Raw genomic sequence first — 25692 nt, 5'->3', positions numbered from 1 at the left:
AAACGCCTATTAATTATAGTTTTGTCAGCACATACTACATGGGGGGCAAGCAGGCAGACAAGCTTCCCAAAACACAAAAAAATTATAGTTCCCTGCGGAGCAAAATGACTTCATTGCACACATATATATATATATATATATATATATATATATGTGTATACTATATATGGTATACCTATGTGTGTGTGTTTTGTTTGCTTGTGCTGCTATTGAAATTAATTCAATGCGCTTATATTTCACGTCTATTAGTCTCTCGATAGCGACGCCACTTTCTAATTTCCATAGATTCAATTTTTTTCGTTTTTGTGTGCTTTGTGCTGGTGTTTGCCACGCCCAGCCGCCCACTTTTTGGCATGTTTCTGGCGCCCGCTGTCGTTGTCGCTGCTGCTGCTGCTGTGTTTGGCGCGCCAAGCAATTAATTTTGAATTTTAATACTCCCCAAAGTCACTGAACGCACACACATCCACACACACACACACATACATACAGCTGGCTAATTGTGGCACAGCTAATGCAAGCCCTTTTATAAGTTGGCTCATTGCCTGCTTGATGAAAAGCGAGCGAGTCAGTGTGTCAGAATGTGCTGGAGAAAACTGAAATGCGAATCCGTTGCAAATCGAGACGAGGCCTGCGACCTTCGGTTCAAGTTTTTGTGTGACATAAGGCAACAACATGAACATGAACACACACAAACACAGACGCACACACATACACCTTGCCACCGGAAACGGAAAAATCGCGAAAATGTCAAAAGCACAACTGAAAAGCAGGTGGGGGCGTGGCGGACTGTAAGGCAGAGGGCACAGAAAAACCATTAGGGACAAAAGCAGTTACTAGGTCACAGGCCCAAACAGCAGCACCAGAGCGATAAAAACAAACAGAAATAGCAAGTGTCTGACTAAGAAATACTACGTAGATGGCTTCAAAAAAAGATCAATGCATAAAGACGAATGAGATGAATGGACAATGGGAATGAGCAGACGAATCTTCAACCGAAGGTACAAAGCGAAGAATGAGCAGCAAGTTGACAGACAGAAGCAACTTCTCTCTTCTGCTTGCAGCTCCTTTCTCTTTACTCCCACAATTGAATACTCCATTCCATAATAGAGAGCCTTTGCGAAATATTTCCCAGTTCCTTCAATTCGCATCTAAGCGCAACAGCTACAGGGTATAGCCGACGTCAACTGACAGCCATTACAAGTATTTAGTGGCAAGTTGTGTAAACACTCTTTAAAGTGTGACCCACTAAGACAAAGCAAACGCAAATTTCATCAACAATAAACGTTAAGCATTCAAATTGGTAAACAATAACAATAACAACAACAACAACGTCAAGCACCAAAAGCATTCAGTTCGCCGTCTTGGCCAACATTCTGTGGTTAAGTGTACTGAAATGAAGTTCACGTATCGTGCGCGCTCGCCCAACAGCGCAGCAGCAGCAGCTCGAGACAATGAAAAGCCAGTAATTTATTGTGTGGCAGCGCTAATTGCAAAAATAAAACATGATTTATGGCCAGGACGATAAAATGGCCCAAGCTACGCAGCGCGAGGGCATCCCGCCCAGCAAACGTGGCAGCTGGGCTGGATGGGCACAGCGATAGGCTCAACATGTCCTAAAGCCCAAGAGTGGGCTCTCTCTCTCTCCCTCCCTCTGTCTTTGTGTGTGTGTGTGTGTATCAAGAATTAAGTTGTAACACATGATGCGCGAGCAGAGGCGTAGGCAGAGGGATTTAGTAGGAATTAAAATGTCAACTTGAAAAGTTTATATTAAAAATAAATAAATAGATCTACAAATAAAAGTGAATATATATTATTATATATATAATATATATTATTATAGATATATTCTATTATCTAAGGCAGACTATCAATTGAAAGCCTGTGCTTCAGCTTCTTCTCAGTCCAATCTATCAATTGAAATACTTAGTATTCCTCTATAGCTCCTCTTACTATAGCTATACCCAGTCTTGACTTTTTTGCACTACTTAAACTTTCACTTCTCATAAACTCCTGCTAAATTTCTTATATCTCTAACAAGCCCCTCTCATTTATGCCCCTGTACACATGAGGCTGACTAGGTTAATAGCGGTTCGTGGCCAAGCAAACAATGTTCCGAGTTCAGCTGCTTCGTGCAAAACATTAAGATGTTCATTTGATGAACTGAGCTGCTGGCCAATTATGTTTCGATAATTGTGAGGCGAGGCAGCGGCTTTTTAAATGTGTTGACAGCGTCGAGCTGATGACGATTATCATAATGATGATGATAATGCCGATAATGATGAGTATGTTAAGCAGTGCCAGGCAATGGCTTGGAAGCAAATCAATCAGCCGCACACACAAAGCTCATGGCAAACAAGTTGTTCGCCACGACGCAGCAGCAGCAATGTGATTGAGATAGAGCTCTTCTTCTTCTTCTTCTTCATTTACTACTACTACTCTTACTAGTATTTGATGCTTCTTCTTCTTCTTTTGCTGACACAGCCAACGGAGCAGGCAAAAGCAAAGCTCATCATTATGGCTCATTAGCAAAGCAATTTTTGTGTGTTACTCGCATTTTTGTTTCAGCTCCTGCCCATGTCCTTGGCAGGTCCTTGGCGCAGTTGGCGAGTGTTGGTTATATTGAATGCTGCTAATTTGCACATAAGCCGCTTGGGTCCCTCGTGCATAATGCGAAATCTCTTGCCAACAGGACTTTGCCAGCGCACTAACTAAGCCCCTCTAAGCATCCAGGCGCTGCGGCAACGAGCCGGCATCTAATCCAACTGCTTATTACATACATGTCTCTGGCCACCAAAAGTATGCCGTACACATACACAGAGAAAGAGAGAGAGAGAAAGAGAAAGAGAGAGAGGCACACACACAAATAGATAATACTGTTCAACGTGCCACGGACACTGGACAAAACAGTCAACTGGCCTCAGCCAAGAGAATGGACTCATTTCATCCCATTGATTTTTAGGTCGAAATTCACTTGGGTCGGGAGTTAGCAGCTCGCGGGCTTAGCCACAACCAACAAAAATAATTAACCGCAAATGCTGAGACAAAACAAAAGTTGCGCTGAAATGGGCGAGACTAGGAGATATCCTGTAAATAATATGTGATGGTTGCTTAAATAGAACATCATGGGGTGTAGCGGACGAGGGAACGCCTTTTGTAAATCTAAAATTTGTGTAAGGCATCAGGAGGTTTAGCTATCATAGACTGGCAAGCAATTGCAATAGAATCGAAAGAAAAGCTTCTCTCAGTTGGAGCACAATAAATATCAAATCTTAAGTAGTCTCATATGGAAGGAGCGCTTTATTAAAACTCTAACTGATACTGATTTATAAAAAATTTATCTATTATGATTTTCATGTAAATGCATTTAAAATATATGTTTCCAAAGTTTTCGTGTAATAATTTGCCAGCTCTTTCCCCGTCACCAAAATTTCAAAAGTCTCTCTATTTTGTTTAGTTTTTTGTAGAGTAAAAAGTTTAAGAGTTAATTTATTTTCATCTGTATCGAATTTACCAACATTCAGCCATGTTTTAATGTAATCTCTAATCAAAAAGTATCTTGCTATAGCTATAGACCTACCCAGTTAAGCCAATTTGTAATTGATATAGGGTATACAAAAATAAAGAAAATGCAAACAAAAAATAAAGATAAATCTGCGAGCATCCACACAAAAGCACACAAAAAATGCAACAATAGAGGGCGACAGAGGTGTGGACAGTCAGCCAACTTGCGGGTGACTTGTTATTCAAGGGGAACGGCTTAATGTGCAGGTGAGCGCACATGAGGCAGCGACGACGGCATGTGTCCATTATTTGGAACATTAAGAGCAGCAAACGTAGCAGCAGCTGGGAAGGACAGTCTGGTGCAGGGGCAGGGCTTGTGGGTGCATGAGACATGCACAAGCATAACGTTGTTGATAGCCTTTATTGTCTGGCTGTTATAGCAACAACTGCAACAACTGCAACTGTTGCGACTTTTAATGTCAACGAACGGTGAGCGAGCACGGCGGTCGGCTCAAAGGGGTTGCATCCACATGTTGACGCTGGCAACCGCAGCAACAAATGTGCATAGACACGGCAGAGGCAGCACTACGGCAGCAGCCGCATCCTGTTGCCACGGCTGGCGCTCATTATGTGTAATGGCTGCTGCAACATCATCAACGGTCCAGCCAACTGCCGTCAGCTGAGGTCCAAATGCCAAGAGGCAGGCATCATGAATGCAACCTACCTGCACATTTTCACATAAAAGGAAAACCTGCTGCCGCAAACTCTTGTTTCATTTCATTCTTTATATTTTTACTTTTTTTTGCCATCGTTGTCGTTGTTGTTGTTGCTGTTGTTGTTGGTACGTCTGCTACGTCTGCAAACGTAGCTTATGGCCGTTGGCTAAAAACAACAACAACAACAAGAGTAATGAAAACCCAGAAAACAAATAAAAATGGGGAAATGTATAAAAAACTAGATGGCATACGAGCTATTGAAATGATTTTAATTATTTAGAGAAAAGTGCGCGTGGCGCATGAGCTTGTTCGGCAATAAACCATATATAAGTCAGGTTTAGTAAAATGCTATAGATATAGGATAGGTGATGTACTTGAAGGAGCTCGCACTGTAAGCCTAAGATTATTCTGAAAACATATCAGCAAATACATGCAAATTATAAAAGCTTAATAAAATTTCATTAAATACGAATTAATATAGCAATATTTCCCAATCAGAATTTCCAACGGATGTAAGCTATTCTAATGGGAATGCATTTCAGTATTATTCATAAAAGTCTTCACATAAATAACTTCGATCCCCATCTATTATAATCAAACTCGAGTTTTGTGTGTATCAGGATATAAATATTTATTAAATATATAATAATAATATATATATATGTATATATACACATGTATATATTGATATATGTTCAAGTATATTTAAGTACTCTCTCTTTTCATTTACCTCCATCTTTTTCTCCACGATATGCACTTTAATTAATATACATCTCCTCTCTCTCTTTCTTTGCAGCATGGACTACACCTCGCTCGTGTGCTGCGGTCTGGCTTTCGTTTTATATTTGAACACGCTTAATGCGGGCTTTGTCTATGACGACAGGTAAGCGCAGTCAAATCAAGAGCATTTTTTAACCAATGCTTTGGTAGCTTTGCTACCAAATTTATACATTTGAGATACAATCACTGATATGAACACACACACACACACGCTTTCTGTGACAATCTTTAATGTCAGAAAATAAAGTAAAAATGTTCGAAACTGGGGCAAGTTGCTGTGTGGCATGTGGCATGCTTGGTTACTGCATTGGCATTCCACTGGTACTTAAAATCGAATTTCAAGGCACACTCACACACACACACTCACACTCTCTTATAGTATACTCCACTACATGGTTCGCGCTGCGGCCGACAAGAAGGCGACTCCAGTCGACTTTGGGCGGCATTAGAGTGGCATTTGTTTATGTGAACCGCAACGGCAACGACGCTGACGCTGACGCTGACTCTGACGATGGCTCTGACGATGTCAACCTCGTCGCCATTGCGCCCACTTTTAGGTCTCTAGCGTTCGACTGGTTTCCGCTGTTGGCGCTGTCACAAATACCTTACCAAATCCCACCTAGTCCGCCTGCTGTGCGTGCAAAATTGTCCAGGTGCAGAGCAAGCTACCATCCGACACCCGCCACCCGCCACCCGCCACCCGTCATCCAGCCATCCAGTCATGCAGCTCTTACAACCGGAGCCAATGATGTTGTCCTTTTTGGGGTAGCCCGATGACACACTGACAACAGCCAAGCCTTACAGTCACCCACAACCCCCTCTCTCACTCTTTTTATGGGTGTATGGGTATGTGTTGGGATCTTGTGTCTGTCATTGGAGCTCAAAGTAAAAAGCGCAAAAAACGATACCAAAAGCTATGTCCTCAAGCGCCAACCGCACAAATTTGTCAATGAACTTTTTTTCTTTTTTTTTTTTGCTATGGAGCTCGTAACTTCAATAGATTTAGAGACTATCTGCATTTACCTCTCTCTTTCTCACTCGCATTCTCGCTATCTTTGCCTTATTAACATGCAGGTATTCTGATTTTAGAATGTAATAAAAATATATATCTATATATATATTGTATATATGACTGTATTTCATATTGTGTTCAGTATTGAAACATTTCATATGGAAATGATTTATATTATACCCTGAACTCATTGAATACGAGATTTCAGGGTATATTAGCTTTGTGAAACGTAAGTAACATACAGGAGGCGTGGCAGATTCCATAAGGCATATATTCTCGATCAGTCATCTGTAAGAGAGCAGAATATAGAGCAGCCTCATGAACCACAATAACTGTAGACTTTAAATTATAAGCGTCCATTTCTTTATACCCTACGAAGTATGAGCTTATCATACTTTTCCTATAAGTGAATTGACTTTGCCTTAAGGGTTATTAAAATACCGTAAAACTTAGAGTAATTCTCAAAACATCCGTATAATGATTATAGAGACTTTTTATTCAAATTTTTTGACTTGTAAAAAAAACAATAATTTTTCAAATATGCTTTAGTCAATATATAAAACTTTACGCCAAGGATTTATAGAAAATAACTTTAAAGCAATTTCAATTTCAATTTCCCATAGCCAAGTATAAGTAGTAAATAGATATATTTCTATCTTATGTATATACTTTTTCGCAAGGTTCGGGGTATTTCCTAGCCGAGCAGCGCATCTTTAGTTACTTTAAATTATTATATATATTCCATGTGATTATTTTTGCACACTTTATGCACAACAATTTTCAATCTACTGACACAACAACAACAACAAAAAATCTGGTAAATTATTAAACATGTGCATTTTTTTTGTTCTTTTTCCATTGCAGACGCGCAGTTCTGGCTAATGCGGACGTCTCTGGTGGCTCGAGCTGGCAACGCAGCTTCGGCAATGACTTTTGGGGCACGCCTCTGACGGACAGCGGTTCGCACGGCTCCTGGCGCCCGCTGACTGTGCTGAGCTTCCGCTTGAACTATCTGCTGGCCGGCGGCTTTGCGCCCTGGGGCTTTCATTTGGGCAACAATTTGTTGCACTGTGTTGCCACCGCGCTGGTGGTGCGCGTGGCGCGCACACTGCTCGCCTCCTTCTGGGCGGTGCTGGCCACGGGCGCCCTATTCGCCGCCCATCCCATACACACAGAGGCGGTGGCTAGCGTGGTGGGACGCGCTGATGTGGCGGCCTGCGTTTGCTATCTGCTCACGTACCTCAGCTATTTGCGGCACATGCGTTGGCGCGAGTCGGCCGATCCACGCCAGTGGTTGGCGCTGGCTACCACGCTGCTATTCTCTATAGCGGCGCTGCTCTGCAAGGAGACGGCCGTAACAGCGCTGCTCGTCTGTGCGGCATTCGATGTGATGCGCGGCCTAAGCGGACAGGTGGATAAGGTGAGTTAACGAAGAAACACTGAAAGTAACATTGATATATACATGGACAAGTAAGAGCGTTGCAGTCGGTCGTTACCGACTCTAGGATACTCATTCACTGTCAGTTTCATTTTCTGAAGTGCCATTCCTCACCTTCCATTTGAACTTATATTCCATATCGCTCCCTCTCTCTCTCTCACTCATAGCAACGCCTGCGCTCGCTCTTCTTTGTGCTTGGTGCGCTCTGCTGCAGCGTCTACTACCGCCTGATCGTGGTGCCTGGACCCCAGAGCGCCTTCTCGAGCGCCGACAATCCTATCGCACGCACCGCCTCCACCTGGACGCGTCTGCTGACCTTCCTACACCTGCCCGTTGTCAATTTGAAGCTGTTGCTGCTGCCACAGGTGCTTAGCTTCGATTGGGGCATGGATGCACTGCCACGCGTCACAACGTTGTGGGATCGACGCAATGCTCAGTCCGCCTGCCTCTACACCGTGTTGCTGGGCGTGGCTTGGCGTGGTTGCAAGGCTCTGCTGCACAGCGGCGAGCTGGCCGATGTGGCCGGATCGAGCGGCAGCAGCTATCCACAATATCATATACAGAAGGTGGGACGCAAGTCACGCGCCAAGCGCAAGCGACTGGCCAACAACAACAACAACAACAATAGCAACAGCAACAAGTACCAAGCCTTCGAGGCGGCCTATCATCAGGAGGCGCTGCACTGTAGCGACTGCAACAACAACAACGGCGTCTATGTCTATGGCGATGCGACGCAGCAGCAGCAACATCCGCATCCACATCCGCATCCACAGCAACATGCAGCACATGCGCCGCATCAACTAGTGTCTTCCGCCGTCAGCCTCGCCCTGCACAAGGCCTTCCGCGGCTCGCGCAGCAGCAGCAGCTGCAGCAACAGCACCACAGCCAGCAACAAGAGCAGCGGCAGCAGCAGCAGTAGCGCCAGCACCAGCTCCAACTGCAGTAGCAGCAGCAATAGCAGCTGCTGCAGCAACCGCTCCTGTCCCAACTCCTGCTCAGTCTACATGCTCGGCGGTATGTCTCTGGCAGCGCGCAACTCTTGCATCCTGCTCATGTCGTGCGCCTTCCTCACGCTCCCCTTTCTGCCAGCGAGCAATCTCTTCTTCTACGTGGGCTTTGTGGTCGCTGAGCGTCTGCTGTACCTGCCCAGCGTCGGCTTCTGTCTGCTCGTTGGCTATGGCGTCTCCAAGCTGCTGGATCGCGACTCTCGCACACGCCGCCTCCTGCTGCTCATCGGCTTGGGCATGCTGCTCGTTTCGTTCAGTGTGCGAACTGTGCGTCGCAACGCCGACTGGCGGGACGAGGAGAGTCTCTTTCGCAGCGCCATCACAGTCAATCCGCCAAAAGGTAAATGTGTCTCTCTTACTTTTAAAGGTGATTTTTTCTCTAATCAAGCTCAATTTCAATCGCTAATTGCAGCGCTGGGCAATTTGGGCAGTGTGCTGAGCTCTCAGGCGCGCTACGAGGAGGCCAAGCAGGTGCTGCAGGAGGCCATACGCTACAGGCCCAACATGGCGGACGTTCACTTCAATTTGTGAGTATAGCAACCAGTTGAGCACTTTGCAGTCATTATGATAGCCATTCGAATAGATAACCGAAGTGAGTGCTGCTTTGTGGACATATGTACTTTACACTAGCTAACAAATTCCGGGAACGTTGAAAGTTTTCGGACATGGGAAATATTATAAGTGCATTGCAAGCATGAGTTAAAGGGCTTTACTACATTCTAGTATGAAATAATTATTTATCTGTACTCATCCTGAAGCTGAAGTCTACTATTATATAGCAAGTTATTTATTTTTGTTATTTACTGATTTTGCTTGAAATGTAAAAAATGGCAATAAGGAATTCCCTAAGCTGCTTTAAAAAAACTCATTAAAAAATTAAATGAAGAAAATCACTTAAGCTGAAATGTGATCCTTGGAAAATTTCCTAAATACTCTAGTAAAGTAAAAGCCTTAAGAGAAAATCATCTTTCAGAAATAACCTCTCCTGACTGCAATCCAGTCAAAAATTTCCCCTCTTTCCAATTATCAACCTAAACCTTAAAGACCATTCAACTCCATCCATAATCCAATCTATATATAGTCGAAGTTTGCCTTAGTCGACCACAGGGCTTAACTGTTGTTGGTTTCCAAAACTTTGTCAACTAGTGTTATTAACATAGAAGTTTGCCATTAGATGAGCTGATGTCCCGCATGACATGCGACACACATCGCTTTAGCACGCTTCAAGTGCTCGAATAAATGGCCGCCTGTTTTCGCTTTTTTTTTCCTACTATTTTTTGCTTTCTGTTCTGGCAGTCCTGGCAGCTATTTTCATTATCTGTGTCTGTTTTTGGCCTGCAGTTACGCTGCGCATTTAGTGGGTAACATTTTAGCTGCTCAAGTCTGGCTACGCTGCAGCACACTTGTAATGCAGCTGCCGGCCTGCTTCTGGCTCTGTCTCTGACTGGGGCCCTTGCTCTGCCTCGGACGGGCCTGGGCGGGTGGAGTACAATGCCAAACAAGCTGTCAAATGAAGCCCATTTTGTTGTGTTCCGCAGGCTCGCCGGCAACCAAAAGGGTATTACGCAGTCGAGCTTAGGGTGAGCGGTGGTAGGCGGGGCGGTTGTGCTCTTTACATTACAAAACTATGCGCATTTCCATGCTGCTCACTTTTTCATAGCATACTTTTCCCGGTGCTCGACTCGACTCAACAAAAGTCCTTCGCGTTCACACTCCAACCAGCCAGCCAGCCAGCCAGCCAGCCAGCCAGCCAGCTAGCTTGGTCTTTATGTCACTTTTATACCCAGAGTCGGAGCATCTACCCTCTACAGGACTCCCATTCGTCTGTCAACGTCTGACAAAGTCTGTAAGCGTGCTGTTTTCTCTGTTGTCTGTTCGCATTGCATTTTCACTCATTGCGCATATTTTGCAGCGATGCGACGAGACGGCAAAGAAAGAAGCCAACAGCAGCAGCAGCAGCAGCAGCGACAACAATAACTGCAGCAACAACAACTACTACCAAAAGACTTTGCTAAACAAAAAACAGCCAACAACAACAAGTGTTTTCAGCAACTAAACAAGGCAGCAAGCTTAAGTAGCCAGCAGCGCGACCCAAACATACTCTATAATTAGCTAGTGAAATGATGAGCTGAAAGCTGTATTGTAGCACTATTATTATTTTCTTTTGATTTTATAATTTGTATTAATTTATTTTATTTAATATTTATTTCAGACCAAGCAGCAACAAAACTGTTTTAATTATTTTTTTTCTTTCTTATTATAATTATTATAATTATTTAATGTATATATTATTATTTTAGCCAAATTTTCAACTGCCAACGTCTTTCAGGGATGCCTAGAAATTTTTCCTTTCAAATAGATCTCAGCTGAATAGATATAGATCTCGGCTACAATATTCCATATACCTTTCCAGCACATATACAGAGTATTTATAGTTTGGGTGAGCAACATAAAAAGAAATCGGGTTGTACGCGGAGTTGTGCTTTGAATATTCAGTGCGTCATTTTGTATGCTCACTGCTCCGTTCTTGTTTTTGTTTTTTTCCTGTGCTGTGCCGCCTGCGACTCTAGTCGACTGCTGCGGGCGGAGTTGCGCCTTGTCGCATGCCAGATTATTGCATGTGATTTTGGCGGCTAAGCCGCACTCTTTCGCTTCCACTGCCGCTCACCCCCGACTCACAGTCGCCTGTTATGCTGTTTAATGTCAAAGTACTCAAAAGTCAATGGTTCAAAATCGGGTCACATTACTATGGCTTCTGTCATATCCTGGGCTCGCTCCTGTTGAGCCAAAGAATACGCAGGTATTAGCCTCTGGCGCCGAAACCCTTCAATGTCCAAAGAGCAAAAAACAACAACAACAACAACAACATACAATGTCAACAACAACCACAAACGTTACGCAGGAAACAACCGCGTGACATGTTTGCCCCACACTAATCGAAAATCAATGTTGTCAGCAGCAGCATCAGCAGGAGTTCATTCCCCGTAGAGTAGGGCGGGGGCGGCGGCTGGGGACCGGGCGTATAGATGCTGCTTCCTGTTTCACGCTCAAAGGATAAACAGCTGTTTGCACATACTATATTATTTACAGCGATCAAGCCATCTATAGCAAATGCTAGCGGCATTCGCATTCGTTTGCTTGACTGATTACCGAGCCCCACACACATACTCCGCCCGCCACCCATCAACCAACCACAGCCATCTACCCGTGTCGCCCCGTGTCCCCTCTCTCTCTCCCTCACTATTTCTCTGTTTTCATCTATTCAGCTAGCGAGACATCCTGACGATTGCAGCTGCTGCTGTAAAAATACAGCAAGTGATTTGACAAAATTCTTTCCATTACCTGTATTTGCCAGGCACAGAGGGAGTTTCATATGCACACATACATACATACATATACACATACATGTTTACGTACTCAATGGCATCCGGTGTAACGCTTTGCGAAAGCAAACAGCGATACCTGAAATCAACGAATCGTATAATTTGATTTCTTATACCCCTTGCCAAACGTATTCTAATTTCGTTACGAGCTGCAGCGCTGAGGCAGCCAATTTTAATATTGTATATTTGTAGAGAAATGTTTGCATCTCATGATGTTTGATAGCAAAGATCAAAGAGTTCAGCTTCAACTCTGTTAAGGTTCTCTCAGAGCGCAGCCTTGATCCTTCACTTAATTAAAGGTCAAAGAGTTTTATAACTTATTATTTTCAATATAGATCCTAGGTCTCTCAGTCTTAATCAGAGGTCCAAGAGTTTTCTATCTTTACATTTGCCTTTAGTCTAATTTACAGCTTTGATCCTTCGCTTAACCCACTTTCATCAGAGTACTTAAACCTGGTCAAAATAAATGCAACTGCTTGACTTATTTCACTTTATGCGCAACTCGTTATCATCGTTGTAGCAGTCCCATTTCAGTGCCTTCTGCTCGCTCTTTCAATCAAGTTGCATTCATTTTCTTTGCCTATGAATGTGTCGGAGCTGTTGCATTCTTGTCCTTCTGGCATTAACTGCTTTAAGAATCAAGCAACTAATTACATAAATCTGAGCAGTCTTAAGTAGTTCACGCTGCTCCAATTCCTCTTAGCCCCTGCCTGCAGTCTTAGCCCTCCCTCACTCGGAGTCGACTGTCAGATACTTGACGAGTTTCTGGGCGCGCCGTCAAGTGGTCGCCGCCGTTGGCAGCCGCAGGGCGCTCTAATTAGATCTCGAGTTGGGCCACAAGTACGCGACAAGTTCAGCTGGTGTCAATTATGCAATTGCAACGCTATTTCTATCGCGTTCTCTTTCGCTTTCGCTTTCTATTTCCATTTCTTATGCACTTTCTCTTTACCTCCTTTCAATTGCAGGGGCATTTTGCATCAGAATCAGCAGGACTACAAGTCAGCCGTTGAGTGTTTTCAGCGCGCCATCAAATTTCGGCCAAGCCTGGCAGGTGAGTGCTTTAAATGAGCTATCTACGAGTACTTCAACTACTTTGAAATATTCATGCATGAATTCCAATGAATATGTAACACATTTTCAACATATATTAATTTTATTTCAAATTTTGTATATTTTAGATTTTTAGAATTTTTCTGCTACTCTAGGTTGTAGCTTAATATAATTAATATTTGTTGCTTCGCTTGACTAAAACTAAAAAAAAAAAAAAAATAAATAAATAAAATAAATAAATAAAAAGAGAAAACAATGAATAAGAGAACAGAAAGCTTCGAATAAATTTAAATTAATTAAAATAAATAAATAATTCTTCATATAATTTAATTTAAATATTTAATTTAAGGCATTACATTTTTTAATTTTTATATATATGTTTTAATTGAATTAGGTGGCAAAAAAAAATAATAATAATAATAATAATAAAAATAAATAAATAAATAAAATATCAAAAGTTATAGTGTTAAAAATTTGTCACCTATTTATTAAAATTCATAGTCATATTTTAGCCAAAGCAGGCTTAAATTAATTGAAATTAATCTCATAATACCAAAGACATACTAGAAATAATCTAGTTATAGTCACCATTTTTATCCCTATTCTGTATCCCCATTTTGACTCTCCCTTTTACAGTGGCCTATCTGAACCTGGGCATATCATTCATTGCGCTGGGCAAGCGTCAGCAGGCCATCGAAATTCTGCAGTTGGGCGCCACGCTGGAGGGTGCAGCGGTACGCGATCGCAGCGCACACGACCAGGCCAGAAGCTCGGCGTATCTGCAGCTGGGCGCACTCTATGTGGAGCAGGGCAAACTGCAGCGTGCATTGGCCACCTACCGCGAGGCGCTGTCCTCGCTGCCCGCCCTCGTGCAGCAGCGCGAGGTGCTCTATCAGCGCATTGGCGACGTCTTTGGCCGGCTGCAGCAATGGGACGAGGCGGAGCGGCATCATCGCGCCGCGCTCGAGCTGCAACCCAACCAGGTGGCGGCACACCTCAGCTATGGCATAACACTCGCACGAAATGTATGTAGACCTTTGTTGTATATCCCTTAGTTTTAGCCAACTCACATTGCGGCTTTCATTTCTCTGCAGAGCAGTCGCGCCGCGGAGGCGGAAATGTGGTTCAAGCGTGCACTGAAACTGGCGCCGGAACAGGCCAGCGTCTATCACCATTATGGTGGGTGACCAAGATTTCTAGCCTAACTATGAATGTCTAATGAATGTTCCTTTCCTTGCTTTCTTCTGCTTTAGCTGAATTCCTGTCGCTGCAGTCGCGACATCACGAGTCCGCCGTCTATCACAGACGTGCCGCGGAGCTGGCGCCTACGGACTATACCCTGGTGGTGGCAGCTGCCACCTCGCTGCGTCTGCTCGATCGCAAGGTGGAGGCGGAGCTGTGGTATCGCAAGGTAAGCATGAAATCATCAAATGAGCCAAAAGAGGAAATTAATAATAACACAATATTTCCGCACTTTCAGGCTGTGGCTCTGCGGCCAAATGATGCCCACGCCCACACCAATTTGGGCGCCATTTTGCATCTGCTGGGACGCACAAATCATGCGGCGGCTAGTTACAAAGCGGCGCTACGATTGCAGCCCGGAGATGCCATTACGCTGGGCAATCTGGCCAAGCTGGGCGTGACGAATGTCTAGCCCCATCAATTGCATACCGTTAATTAGCCAGATATACAAAGGAGAACAGAATGGAATTTAGAGAGGAAATCAATATTATTTTTATATAAGCGCAGGCCCGTTGCAGCCGCTAGATAACTCTACAGAATTTATACGATGGACTACGATACATATGTGTATGTATATCATTTAGCAGCAGGATCAGCATGTAAATAACCAAAACGCAGCGACCAAAGAAAGTCAAAAAAGTTCAAGAATTTAAGCAGAGAGCCGAACGAACAGAAAGAGACGACATGCAGCAGCAGCAGCAGTAGAGACAGAGAGAACAATAATTAAACTACCTAAATGTTAAGTAAGATTCGAACGCGAATGCCGGCAACCGGATGCAGATGCTGTACAGTGAATATAGCCGTAGCGAATTATCAAAGCAAGTTGATCGAATTATCGATCATCGATCAAAATCAGTATGGATAACCGAAAGTAAATAATCTGAAGGCTAAATGTCGATATATCGAATCCAAGATTAAATCGATTACCATCACGTTATCGATCATTCAACATCGACATATCGATAGCGACATTTTGTCTACTTTATGTGCTTAATATGAATGTAAATTTATGTAAATATACAAAAACCAAAATACAACATAAAAATAAAGAAGAAGAAAATCCCAAAACAGATATATTATAACGATTATTGATTATATATATGTATATGTATGACTGTATATGGACTATGCCTAAACATTGTGGTGGCTTTTGGTCGAGCCGAGCGGCTCGCAAATTGTTTTTTGCGTTCTGTGTACATTTTAGTTAAGCGAAACCCAAATATAATTGTAAAAATTAAACAGAAATGATAAAGTGCATAATATGTATATGAAAATGAATATGAACAAGATGTGGAAAATAAATATAATTAAAGAGAAAAACCTATTTGAAAAACATAAAACACAAAACTCTCTCGTTTTCAATATCAGCTCATTTTACTTAAGCTGGCAACTTAGCTAACCGATAAGCAGTGCTTTGGGAGATGATATGCGCAACCAGCCAGCAAAGTGGGCACATTGAACCCATAATTGTGACCACTGTTGCCAAAGCACCACTTATCCAACCCCCCGTGCCCACCCACCAGCCCACTGCCAATGGAAATATTTTCAGTGCTTAACGGCTTAAAATGCTTCGAGCTTCAAGCAGACCCCTCTCTCCCACAAACTCCAGCCAAGTACAAACACAATCAGTGTCAAAATTTTTCGACCAAGGCCAAGACGAAGGCCAAGACGAAGGCGAAGACGAAGACGTTGCTGCTGCAGTTGAAAGTCTTGGAGCTCTGCTGGAGCTGCTGAAACTGTTGGTAGCACTCGAGTCATAAGCCCCAGCCCAACCACAACAAGGAATAAAGCGTTTGTGTCTTCTGCCAACTAAATCGCCGGATTATGAATTACAATATACTTGACTGCCAGGACAACTGGCTGCTGCCAGGAGGACAAAGTCTTCGAGTTGGACTGCCGCTGCAGTCATAATATTGCCACAGCTAATGCAGCCGGCTAAATGGCTGCTGATGCTGGATAGCCCAAGAGTATAGAGTAGAGTGAGCTGTGATGCTGCGAAGCGATAAAGGTGATGACTTTTGACATGCAAAGGCAAAGGCAACGCTTCTGCAGTTGCCAGTAGCGCCAATTGGTTTGGCAACTCAAGTGGCGGCTTGTTTGTTGCCGCCGCTGCTGCTGCTGATGCCACAGGCTCTGGCTACGTGCACAAGAGCAGCTAAATGAATGTATCAGTCAGTCCGCCGGACAGCCAGTCACTCAGTCAGTCACTCATAGCCGTGCGCTGTTTGCGCTGTCTGAAACGGTGTCATGGTACAGTATGCCACATCAACTGCTTTGACGGCGCCTAGCCAGCCAACCACTTTGTTGCAGCAGTAACTGCAGCAGCAGCAGCAGCAGCAGCTGAAGCAGCTAACGTTGAAGCAGCCACTAAATGTGCTCGCTAGATGCCTGTCTGCCCGAGTGCTGCGCGCTAATTGCAGACGTCTGACTGCCAGTCAAGATAACAGCCAACTAGTGTTGGCTATTGAGCTTTTTTGAAGCTAAACTGTTGAAGATTACCTTAAGCATGCATAGACAGTGAATTATTATTATAACAATTAGGCTATAGACTGCCTCTGATTTCTATTTATAGTGCATCCAGAATATATGGAGTATAATAATTTATCTCTAAAGTTTATATCAATTTGAATGCTTCAAAATCTAAAGTATGTAAATTTGAATAATGAATAAATGGAATATCGATAACTCTAAAGTCTTCCATTATCGATATAATAGCTAACTAAACTTCCGATATCAATATGGCTAGTTATCGATATTTTAATAATAACTAAATTATTAATGTTTAACTTATCTATATAGTAAAATTGCTGTAATTTTTTAATTTTCATTGAGCATATGCTCCTCATAAATCAAAATTATAGTTCAATAACTATTTATGGAGATGTTTCAACCTAGAGCTCCAGCAGCTTCAACAGTTCTCGATTAATATGTTTTCTATAGCTGTCTGTGAAACCATTTAAAGCCAGCTTATATAGTGCGACACAAGTGTTGCACGGTAAAACCAAACCTCAACATTGAAGACTTATCGATTACTCTTTACATTAGCCAAATTTTCAACTGTTTCATATATTTTTTTTTTTTAGTTGCAGCGGCTAATCCTAAAACTAGCTGTTTGGGCTACTCAACCCAAGTTGGCAACACTGCAATGTGGCTCTGCTGGTCTATTGATGCGCTGGCTTTCTTACAAGTGACTCGTTAGCTTTGTGGATCCGGGGCTGAGGCTGCTGAGCTCCGAGCTCGAGTGGAGACTGAGGAGCGTTCAGGCGCTGAGTGAGCGCGCTAATTACCGACAGCCTCAGTTGAGAGCACGGGCGCGGATTTATGACAACGTCAACATCAACAACGCTCCGCTGGCCACTCAGCCGCCGGTTCGAACTCCCAAATGGGTGTGGCTTGCCTGGTTGGTTCTGTTTGAGCGCACACCGAGCTTGAGCACAAAGCTCCAGACAACGGAGCATTGGGAATTGGCCTTTGTTAAATGTGTAGAGTAGCACTGCTAAGTCGAGATCCCATCATGCTCACTCACGGCTACTGGACACAGCTGCCAAAAGCAGACCTCAGATGCAACTAATTCGAACTAATTATGGGCCCTTGTTATTTTAACAAACGACAGCATACCAAAGAGAGAAAAAAAGAACGAAAAGAAAAAGAAATGTTTGATGTGTATACATGAACACGCGCACAGACACACACAGACATTAACACACACACACATTTATACATTGACTGAATGCTTGGCAGTTTTATGTTTTAATTGTGGCTTACGTTTGATTTGGCCAAAGGGCATACAACGGCCATGACAGGCATAAAAACAAAGGCAAACATGCTGGTATATGCCACACATAATTACACACACGCACACAGACAGAGTCGACTTTTATTTACAAGTGGGTGCTGGCAAATCCAAAATCATTTGTTATTTGCACATTTGCCCAGAGTAGAGAAAAACTTTTGCCGGACTTGCACTTAAATCGCTTTTGATGAGGGTCACATCAAATGCTCCCGCCAGACCGTTTCAGGCACACTGAGCGTTGGGCCCCAAGCGGAGGCGTGGCCCATTTACTCACACAAACCAACACACACACACATATACATATGGACACATACAGCCACTGTGGCATACATAGACATGCATATATATCGGGACTTGACCAAAAGAAATGGGCCAATTAGTCGACTCTGCTGCAGTTGCATTCTTGATGTTGCTGCTACTTAGTGTTGCTGCTGTTGCTGCTGCTGCTGCTACTGCTGCATGTGGCACTTGTGTCAATGCCATTTTCGTACTCACACTTGGCAGGCTGGCAGCCCAAACGTGACAACGTCAACACTTTTGAATTCGCATAATAATCATATTGCGAATATAATGGCGTGAAACAGCAACAACAACAACAGCAGTAACACCAACATTCACCAACAACAGCAGCAGCAGTAGTAGCAGTAAAAAATTCGTGACAGTTGACAGTCGCAGCTGAAGCTGAAGCAGCATCAGACGCTCAGCGATGTCAGCGCCAATGCGCCACAGCAACAACATTCTTGTTAAGATACCCAGTACAGTATGTGTGGTATGGTAAGGTATATTACAATGGGGTGCGGCATAAGTAAAGCGACAGCAAAGTCAAAAAGAATTTAATGCAGTATTTTAATACAGATTAGAAAGATTGCTTGAGCTGGAGATAAAGAGGCTAACTCTTAGCTTAAGAACAAAGTCGTAGTAGAATCTAATAATGGTAGGTTTGCTCTGTAGTTGACATAATACCACATAATACTTCATATATGATTAAAGAATATATTTGAGTCTACCATGTTCTTAAGCTCTTTTTATTATATCTTTTTTATTGCTTCATAAAATGAAAAAGAGTATATTGGATTACGTCAATGTCCCTCAGGAGCCTAGCACTCGAAATGATGTATTTTGATACATACATATTTGCATGTGTATATGTATGTTTTGCAAATATATACTTAGATACACTCCTAATTAGCCATTAATGAAAGGAACCATAAAATATATTAATATATGTAAATTCATGCAAACCTATTCATGCAAAGATATTTTTAGAAAACTTGATATAACGCTAATAACAATAAGCTGACACTCTTTGGGAAAGAACTTATAATTAATATGGTATAACCTGGATGATCTATATTGTATCATAGCAAGACATCTTAAAATATCAATATTTACGAGCATAAACAAGTATTATACAGTCAGTCAAGCTCAACTGCCAGATTTGTATATTTATTTCTCTTGCTCATCTCATTGTGTAATTGCACAAAAATAAACTGGTTGCTGATTGTTGTTGTTGTTGTTGTTGCTACTGGTGCTGCTGGTGCAGCTCGGGCGCCAAATTTGCAGAATCTGTTGCATAATTTTTGGGGCCGGCTTTTTCTTTGCGCCTTTTCGACTGTCGCTGGCGCGTGTTCAAGTGTTGACAACGCCAGCAGAGAGCAGACAGAGCAGAGCAGAGCCGAGCAGTGAAGAGCGACAATTGCAATTGCAACAGCAATTTATGGCGAACGAAAATAGAGAAGTGGTACACGCAGAGAAGCACAGAAGCAGAGAAGAGGCAGAACTACAAACGTTGCAGACGCCTCCGACTTGATGTATTTTACACATCTCCAGGCAACAAACAACAAAAGCAAAAGCAACAGCAACAGCAACAGCGCATAATAATATGCAAATTTCATGTGTAGTTTTGTAATTTCGACAATTACAAATCTCACAAATTATATATACACACACACTTATATATATGCATATATGTATATATATATATTCAAATGTATGTCCAATCTTGCTTTAATTAAAGGCTGCAGAAAATTATTTTTCTGTGCCAGCGGCTTGTGTGGACGCACAATTAAAAATCAAAATGCCAAATTACGCTTATACTACATGAAGCAAATTACACACACAAAACATACACACACACACATAGACCATACACATACTCGCTCTCTGCACACATATAGAGACATCAGTAAACTAAGCTGACAGTAAAAAGTCCGTCCAAGCGTGTAATTAGAAATTATATCCAATTGCCCTGCGGCCACTCGAGCAACCAAACGGCGGCCTTCCCCTCTCAATCTCCCGTCCCGGCAGCCCACTGTCAACTGCAAGACCCGAAGCCGCCGCCCTCTCTCCCTTGCAGGCTCCCCTCCATCAAGCTTTTGCCTTAGCTCCTCTTGATTTTTGGTTTTTCGAGACAGCCACAATGCCTGTGGATTCAATGTGCATGTGCCGGCATCCGTGTGTGTGTGTGTGTATGCATGCGTGTGTGTAATTTGGTAAGGATATTGCACTTGGAGAAACAGATGATGGAAATTAAGTGCAGGGCACTTAATTTTATATGAGAATTTCTAACAATTTCTAAGTTTTATGTTTCTGTCTTATGATAAATTATACCTAAATTTAAGTAAAATAGTTATACAGTATAAAGTATTTCAATTAAAAAATTTTAATACTCTATCAGCAGTAATTATTTCTCCAAGTGTATGCAGACCTTTCGTGTTGTTAACTTCTAATTTAATAAATTCCATAATGTGTATGCTACTTATAGTCAATCGATTATACTCGTACAACAATTTCTCATATGCATATTTTTCGCCCAGTGTAATGCTGTTAAAATGTGTGTGAAGTGCAGCGGCAGCAGTCTTTCCGGTCTCGGCCGACCATCAGACCGACCGACCAACCGACCAACCGACCAACCGCCTATGCCCCGACTCTCTCACACGCAACGGCTGCAATCGGCAATCGGCGGGGCGCTGGGGCCAAACCCTTTGGCAGCTGCCAAATTGTCTCTTGTGGTTGTCGCACACTGCGTATTAGTAATGCGCCATACGCAGCTTTTGCCGGCTCGACTCCTCCACACGACACAACTCAACCCGACTCGACTCGGCTCCGGTTGCTGCTGGGCGTTTTGTGTCAAGTGTCAATGTCTCTCCGTCTCTCTATCTATCTCTTTGTCTCTCTCTATCCCTCTATCCCCTCTCTATCTATGTGTGTGTTTTCAATTACAAAATGTCAGACAAGTTGAAAATTAAATTCACAGCGCTATATCGATTTTTAGTTGTGACTTCTCTCCCAACTCTTCCACCTGCACCCGCATCACTCTTTATTTAAGTTTTAGCAAAAACTTTACTAAATGCTGCGAGCAGGTAAAGAGGCGTCTCATAACAAGCTAACGGCTTCACTACCTCCTACGAAAGTTGGAGACATTTTGGCTGCCATTGTTCGCAGACTTAATGTCAGGCAGAGATTAAACACACACACATACACACAGCACACACGCACAGCCACACACATAGACACCTGTGAGGCGTCGACAGTCAGTTCGAAAAGCCACTTTACAAACAAGCTGAAAATGTGCAGAGGGCTCTTTTAACCTAGCCAAAGCTACTTAATAGGCAAAGCAACCTGGATTTCTAAAAAAAAAAAAAAAATTTTAAAACCGCAAGTTAAAGCCTAAAGCAAAACAAATCAAAGCGCTGCAGACGAAAGTCCTAGACAGGTAGAAGTGAGCGGATTAAGATAGAGAATTTTAAGAATAGCTAAAAAACTTCCTTGTTGATTATGAAAGGTAAGTGACTTGGAAAGTGTGCAGAGAAACTTTTTGCTGCTGTTTCTGTAGTTATGTTGGATATTTTTAAGCAAATATGAAGCTTCTAATCTAGCTATATTTTATCAGCACTTTGAATAATACAAAATACCAGAGGTGGTCAGAGGTGATTTTATCATTTATCAGATAAATAATAAATCAAATTAAAAAAAAGTCATAAGCCTAATAAGTTTTGTATTATTTAAAATATATTGTGTATATTATATTATATTATAAACATAATAAAAATTATGATAAAATATTTTAATTAATTATTTATTATTTAATAACTTTTGAAAGTAGTATTAATAATTACAGGTTACATATATTCTTAAAAGTTTATGAAGAATAAGAAGAAGATTTAGCTAAATCTTGACTGGGGTTTTTCAAAAGGCTTATACTTTTCCAAGTGGAAAATAAGTCAATGTTTTCTATAATACCCGAAACAAATACTCTTTAAATTTTTAAAGCCCTCTCTGGTGTATGCCTCCCATCGTCAATCGTCACATCGAATGCTTATCATATCTAAAATATATATTTGATTCTTGATCGAACAACTGTTGCTCTCAAGCCGACTCAAAGACACTCGACGCTGTGCAATGGCAACCACTTGACCGTCTGATGATATGATATGAATTTATGTAGCCGAAAAGCCGCTTAAAATTGTCAAATCTTACGTCTTGAGCTGCAGCACATTAGCAACAACAATGGCGGAGGCAATAATAATCCAGGCGCAGCCTGACAATGCCTCAGCTACAGACGTCACAAGCATTTTAAGGGCAGCTCGGAAAGGGAGAAATATTACGTGTATGAGTGTGTGTCTCTGCCCCCCCCCCCCCCCCCCCCCCCCCCCTCTTGTTGGACAGGGCACACAAAACAAAGGCAACATCTTTAGCAGAAAGTCAAGAGACAATGTTTTGAGCTCGACAGTTGGCGCTGGAGTTGTGGCATGTGTACTTCATCTGTTAGGGGAGTTACAACAAATAATAACAGAAACAAGTAAGAAGGTTCTAGTCGAGACTGCTCGACTACGAGATCCCCTGACCCTTCGAGCAATAGCTGTTTCAATCATTTTTTGCGTCTTTTTGCTTATACAAGAAACACATACACACACAGATACAAACACACAAACACGCACACACACAGAGATACGCACGCACGCATAAACACGCATTGGCTGCAGTGTGCGCTTACTATGAGAAGTTAATTGTTTGATAACTTTTTTGTGGACATACGATCTTCATGAAACTTTCAGATTATAATAATAACATGGATATGCATGTATTTGCCAAAGCACAAGTCTCTACTATTTGAAATACGCCTTTTACAAACTTAGGGGTAAGGGGGTGTATATAGGGGTGGGGGATATATTTTAACAAAAATCGAAATTGGATCAAATGCATATAACTCTAGCTTTGAAGATGTAAGAGATATAATTTTATAACTGGTTTTCGATAAGATTTTTTATCGATAAATAAATAATGGAATGAGCAATCGATTCTTGGTGATCAACTCGAACACCGCGCTATATATACGGTCATTTAAAAAAAAACTCGTATATCTTCTGAAATCGACGCTTTCAAACATACCGACAGACGGACGGACGGACGGACAGACAGACATACGGACAGGGCCAAATCGACTCAGCTCGTCGCCCTGATCAAGAATATATATACTTTGTGGGGTCTGCCACGCCTCCTTCTACCTGTTACATACATTTCAACAAAACCATTATACCCTGATTTCCCATTCTCAATGTGTTCAGGGTATAAAAAGAAGAAAAGAGTGTTAGCAGCTCCCTTTGTCTGCTGCGTTGCCCTCGCACTCTTCTGTCTTGCACAGTGTTTTGGTACATTTTCAACTTTATGGCATTTTATTATTTTTTATGATTGTTTACAAGACAAGCGGCTTTTAAGCACACACACACTCACACACACGCACTGCATGGCCAAACGCAGAGGTGGCGCAGCAGCAGAGCTGGGGTGCGCTGCAGTGTCGTGGGCACATGTTAAAACAAAGTGCTTTTGTTTGGTGACATCAAGTTAAGTACCTGCCCCAGAACCGAACTCCGACCAAGTTGCATGAAAACAAACACTCAACCAAGAGCTAAGCGTGGTTCCAGTGTGTGAGTGTGTGCGGTTGTATGTGTATATATGTATATAAATGTCTTGATGCTTGACGTGACTCGAGTTCGTTTTGCATTTGAAATTTGCATTTTTAATGAAAAACGGTTTTAATTGCATGAAATTGTTTGACTTTGTTAAACAGCATACGATACGGGCTGGCGGTAGACGGCAGAGGGGAGAGGAAACAGAGGATGATGAAGCACAGGCAGGAGTATACCAGAGGTACTTGTGCCTGTCCCTGGTGATGTGCCGCAAATAAATTCAAGTAAAAGCAGCTTCTATTTACACGCCACTGACTATCAACAGGAAACGGATGCAACACTTGGCAGCGCTGCCAACCGCATGCAGCACGCAGCAAGCAGCACGCAGCACCCAAAAATGATAGCCAGACACGATGTGGCACGAAAAATTGCCTCGGCCCAAAACTTCACCAAAAAGTAGCAACAAACAAGTAAGAAAGCTCTAGTCGAGACTGCTCGACTACGAGATCCCCTGAACCCTTGGAGCAATAGATATTTCAATAATTTTTCGCGTCTTTCAGCTTACACAAGAAACACGCACACACACACACACAGGCATACATACACACACACGCATACAGACACACATACACACACACACACGCATACATACACAAGCGCATACACACACACATACACATACAAACACACATACACAAACACATACACACACATACACAAACACATACACACACAAGCACCCACGCATAAACGCATGGGCTGCAGTGTGCGCTTACTATGATAACTTAATTGTTTAATAACTTTTTTTATGGACGTACGATCTTCATGAAACTTTCAGATTATGATTATAACATGGATATGCATGTAATTGCCAAAGCACAAGTCTCTAGTATTTGAAATACGCTTTTTACAAAAGTGAGGGTGAGGGGGTGAATTTAAGGGTGGGGGGTAAATTTTAACAAAAACCGAAATTGTATAAATTGCATATAAGCATACATTAAAAATTTGGAGACTCTAGCAATAAAGGTGTAGAAGATATAATTTTATAACTGGTTTTCGATAAGGTTTTTTATCGATAAAAAAAGATCGGGATGAGTTATCGAATTTTAATGATAAACTTGATATGCGCGCTGTAATTACGGACATTCTAAAAAAAATTTGAAGTCTCTAGCTCTTATATCTTCTGAAATCGACGCGTTCATACATACGGACAGACGGACAGACGGACAGACGGACAGACAGACGGACAGGGCCAAATCAACTCAGCTCGTCACCCTGATCAAGAATATATATACTTTGTGGGGTCTGCCACGCCTCCTTCTGCCTGTTACATACATTTCAACAAAACCATTATACCCTGATTTCCCATTTTCAATGGGTTCAGGGTATAACAAACAGAGCAGCGCCACGCAAAGAGCCAACGGGGTTTGCGTCTCACCCCCGTTTCCGCACCCAGGCAGACAAACAGAATCGAGCGGGGTGGATTGGCGGCAACAACTGGACGCCAACTGATAGCAAATATGTTCTCAAGTACTTTTTGCGAGAGAAGCCAGCAGCTGCAGCGTTTTAAGCTAGCGACAAAACTTTTACCTCGACAGACCGGAGCTAGAAGGCGACAGTAGGAAACGACGCAGCCAATGAGTCGACTTTGACTTGCGCTAAGCTGCTTAAATCTTTCATGTAAACTTTTACAACAACCAACCAACGAGCCAACGAACCAACGAGCCAAACTACCCCACCACTGTCGCACTGGAGCAGCGACCACTTATTGCTATAGCTCGATCTTAACTCTGCCACCGCCGTGCTCATTTTTAATGAAGTCGCTTCCGATTTTGTTTTTGGTCCCTCCTCCCCCCTCAAA

General features: G+C 42.5%; 1 protein-coding gene across 3 annotated transcripts in view; it reads left to right on the top strand.

Moving 5' to 3' along the window:
- The window catches only part of Tmtc2 (Transmembrane O-mannosyltransferase targeting cadherins 2), a 55604-nt gene extending 40128 nt beyond the window's left edge, over window positions 1-15476 (top strand). For 2 of the 3 annotated variants that reach the window (XM_018004524.2, XM_089463843.1), the window contains exons 3-11: window positions 5014-5100; window positions 6874-7429; window positions 7615-8794; window positions 8867-8981; window positions 12803-12888; window positions 13524-13912; window positions 13982-14066; window positions 14141-14298; window positions 14368-15476. In XM_018004524.2, coding sequence (XP_017860013.1) covers window positions 5014-5100; window positions 6874-7429; window positions 7615-8794; window positions 8867-8981; window positions 12803-12888; window positions 13524-13912; window positions 13982-14066; window positions 14141-14298; window positions 14368-14541 — 2830 coding nt within the window. In that variant the 3' untranslated portion in view covers window positions 14542-15476. Of the gene's footprint in view, window positions 1-5013; window positions 5101-6873; window positions 7430-7614; window positions 8795-8866; window positions 8982-12802; window positions 12889-13523; window positions 13913-13981; window positions 14067-14140; window positions 14299-14367 lie in introns of those variants that run through there. The other variant, XM_089463844.1, reaches the window with a different exon arrangement.
- The last annotated feature ends 10216 nt before the right edge of the window (window positions 15477-25692 follow it).

The sequence above is a fragment of the Drosophila arizonae genome, chromosome 3 (genome assembly GCF_054131065.1).
Source record: "Drosophila arizonae isolate 15081-1271.41 chromosome 3, UAZ_ARI_1.0, whole genome shotgun sequence".
NCBI classification, from domain to species: Eukaryota; Metazoa; Arthropoda; class Insecta; order Diptera; family Drosophilidae; genus Drosophila; species Drosophila arizonae.
Note: the sequence above shows the minus strand (reverse complement) of the source record. Positions and strands in the feature narration are given on the sequence as shown.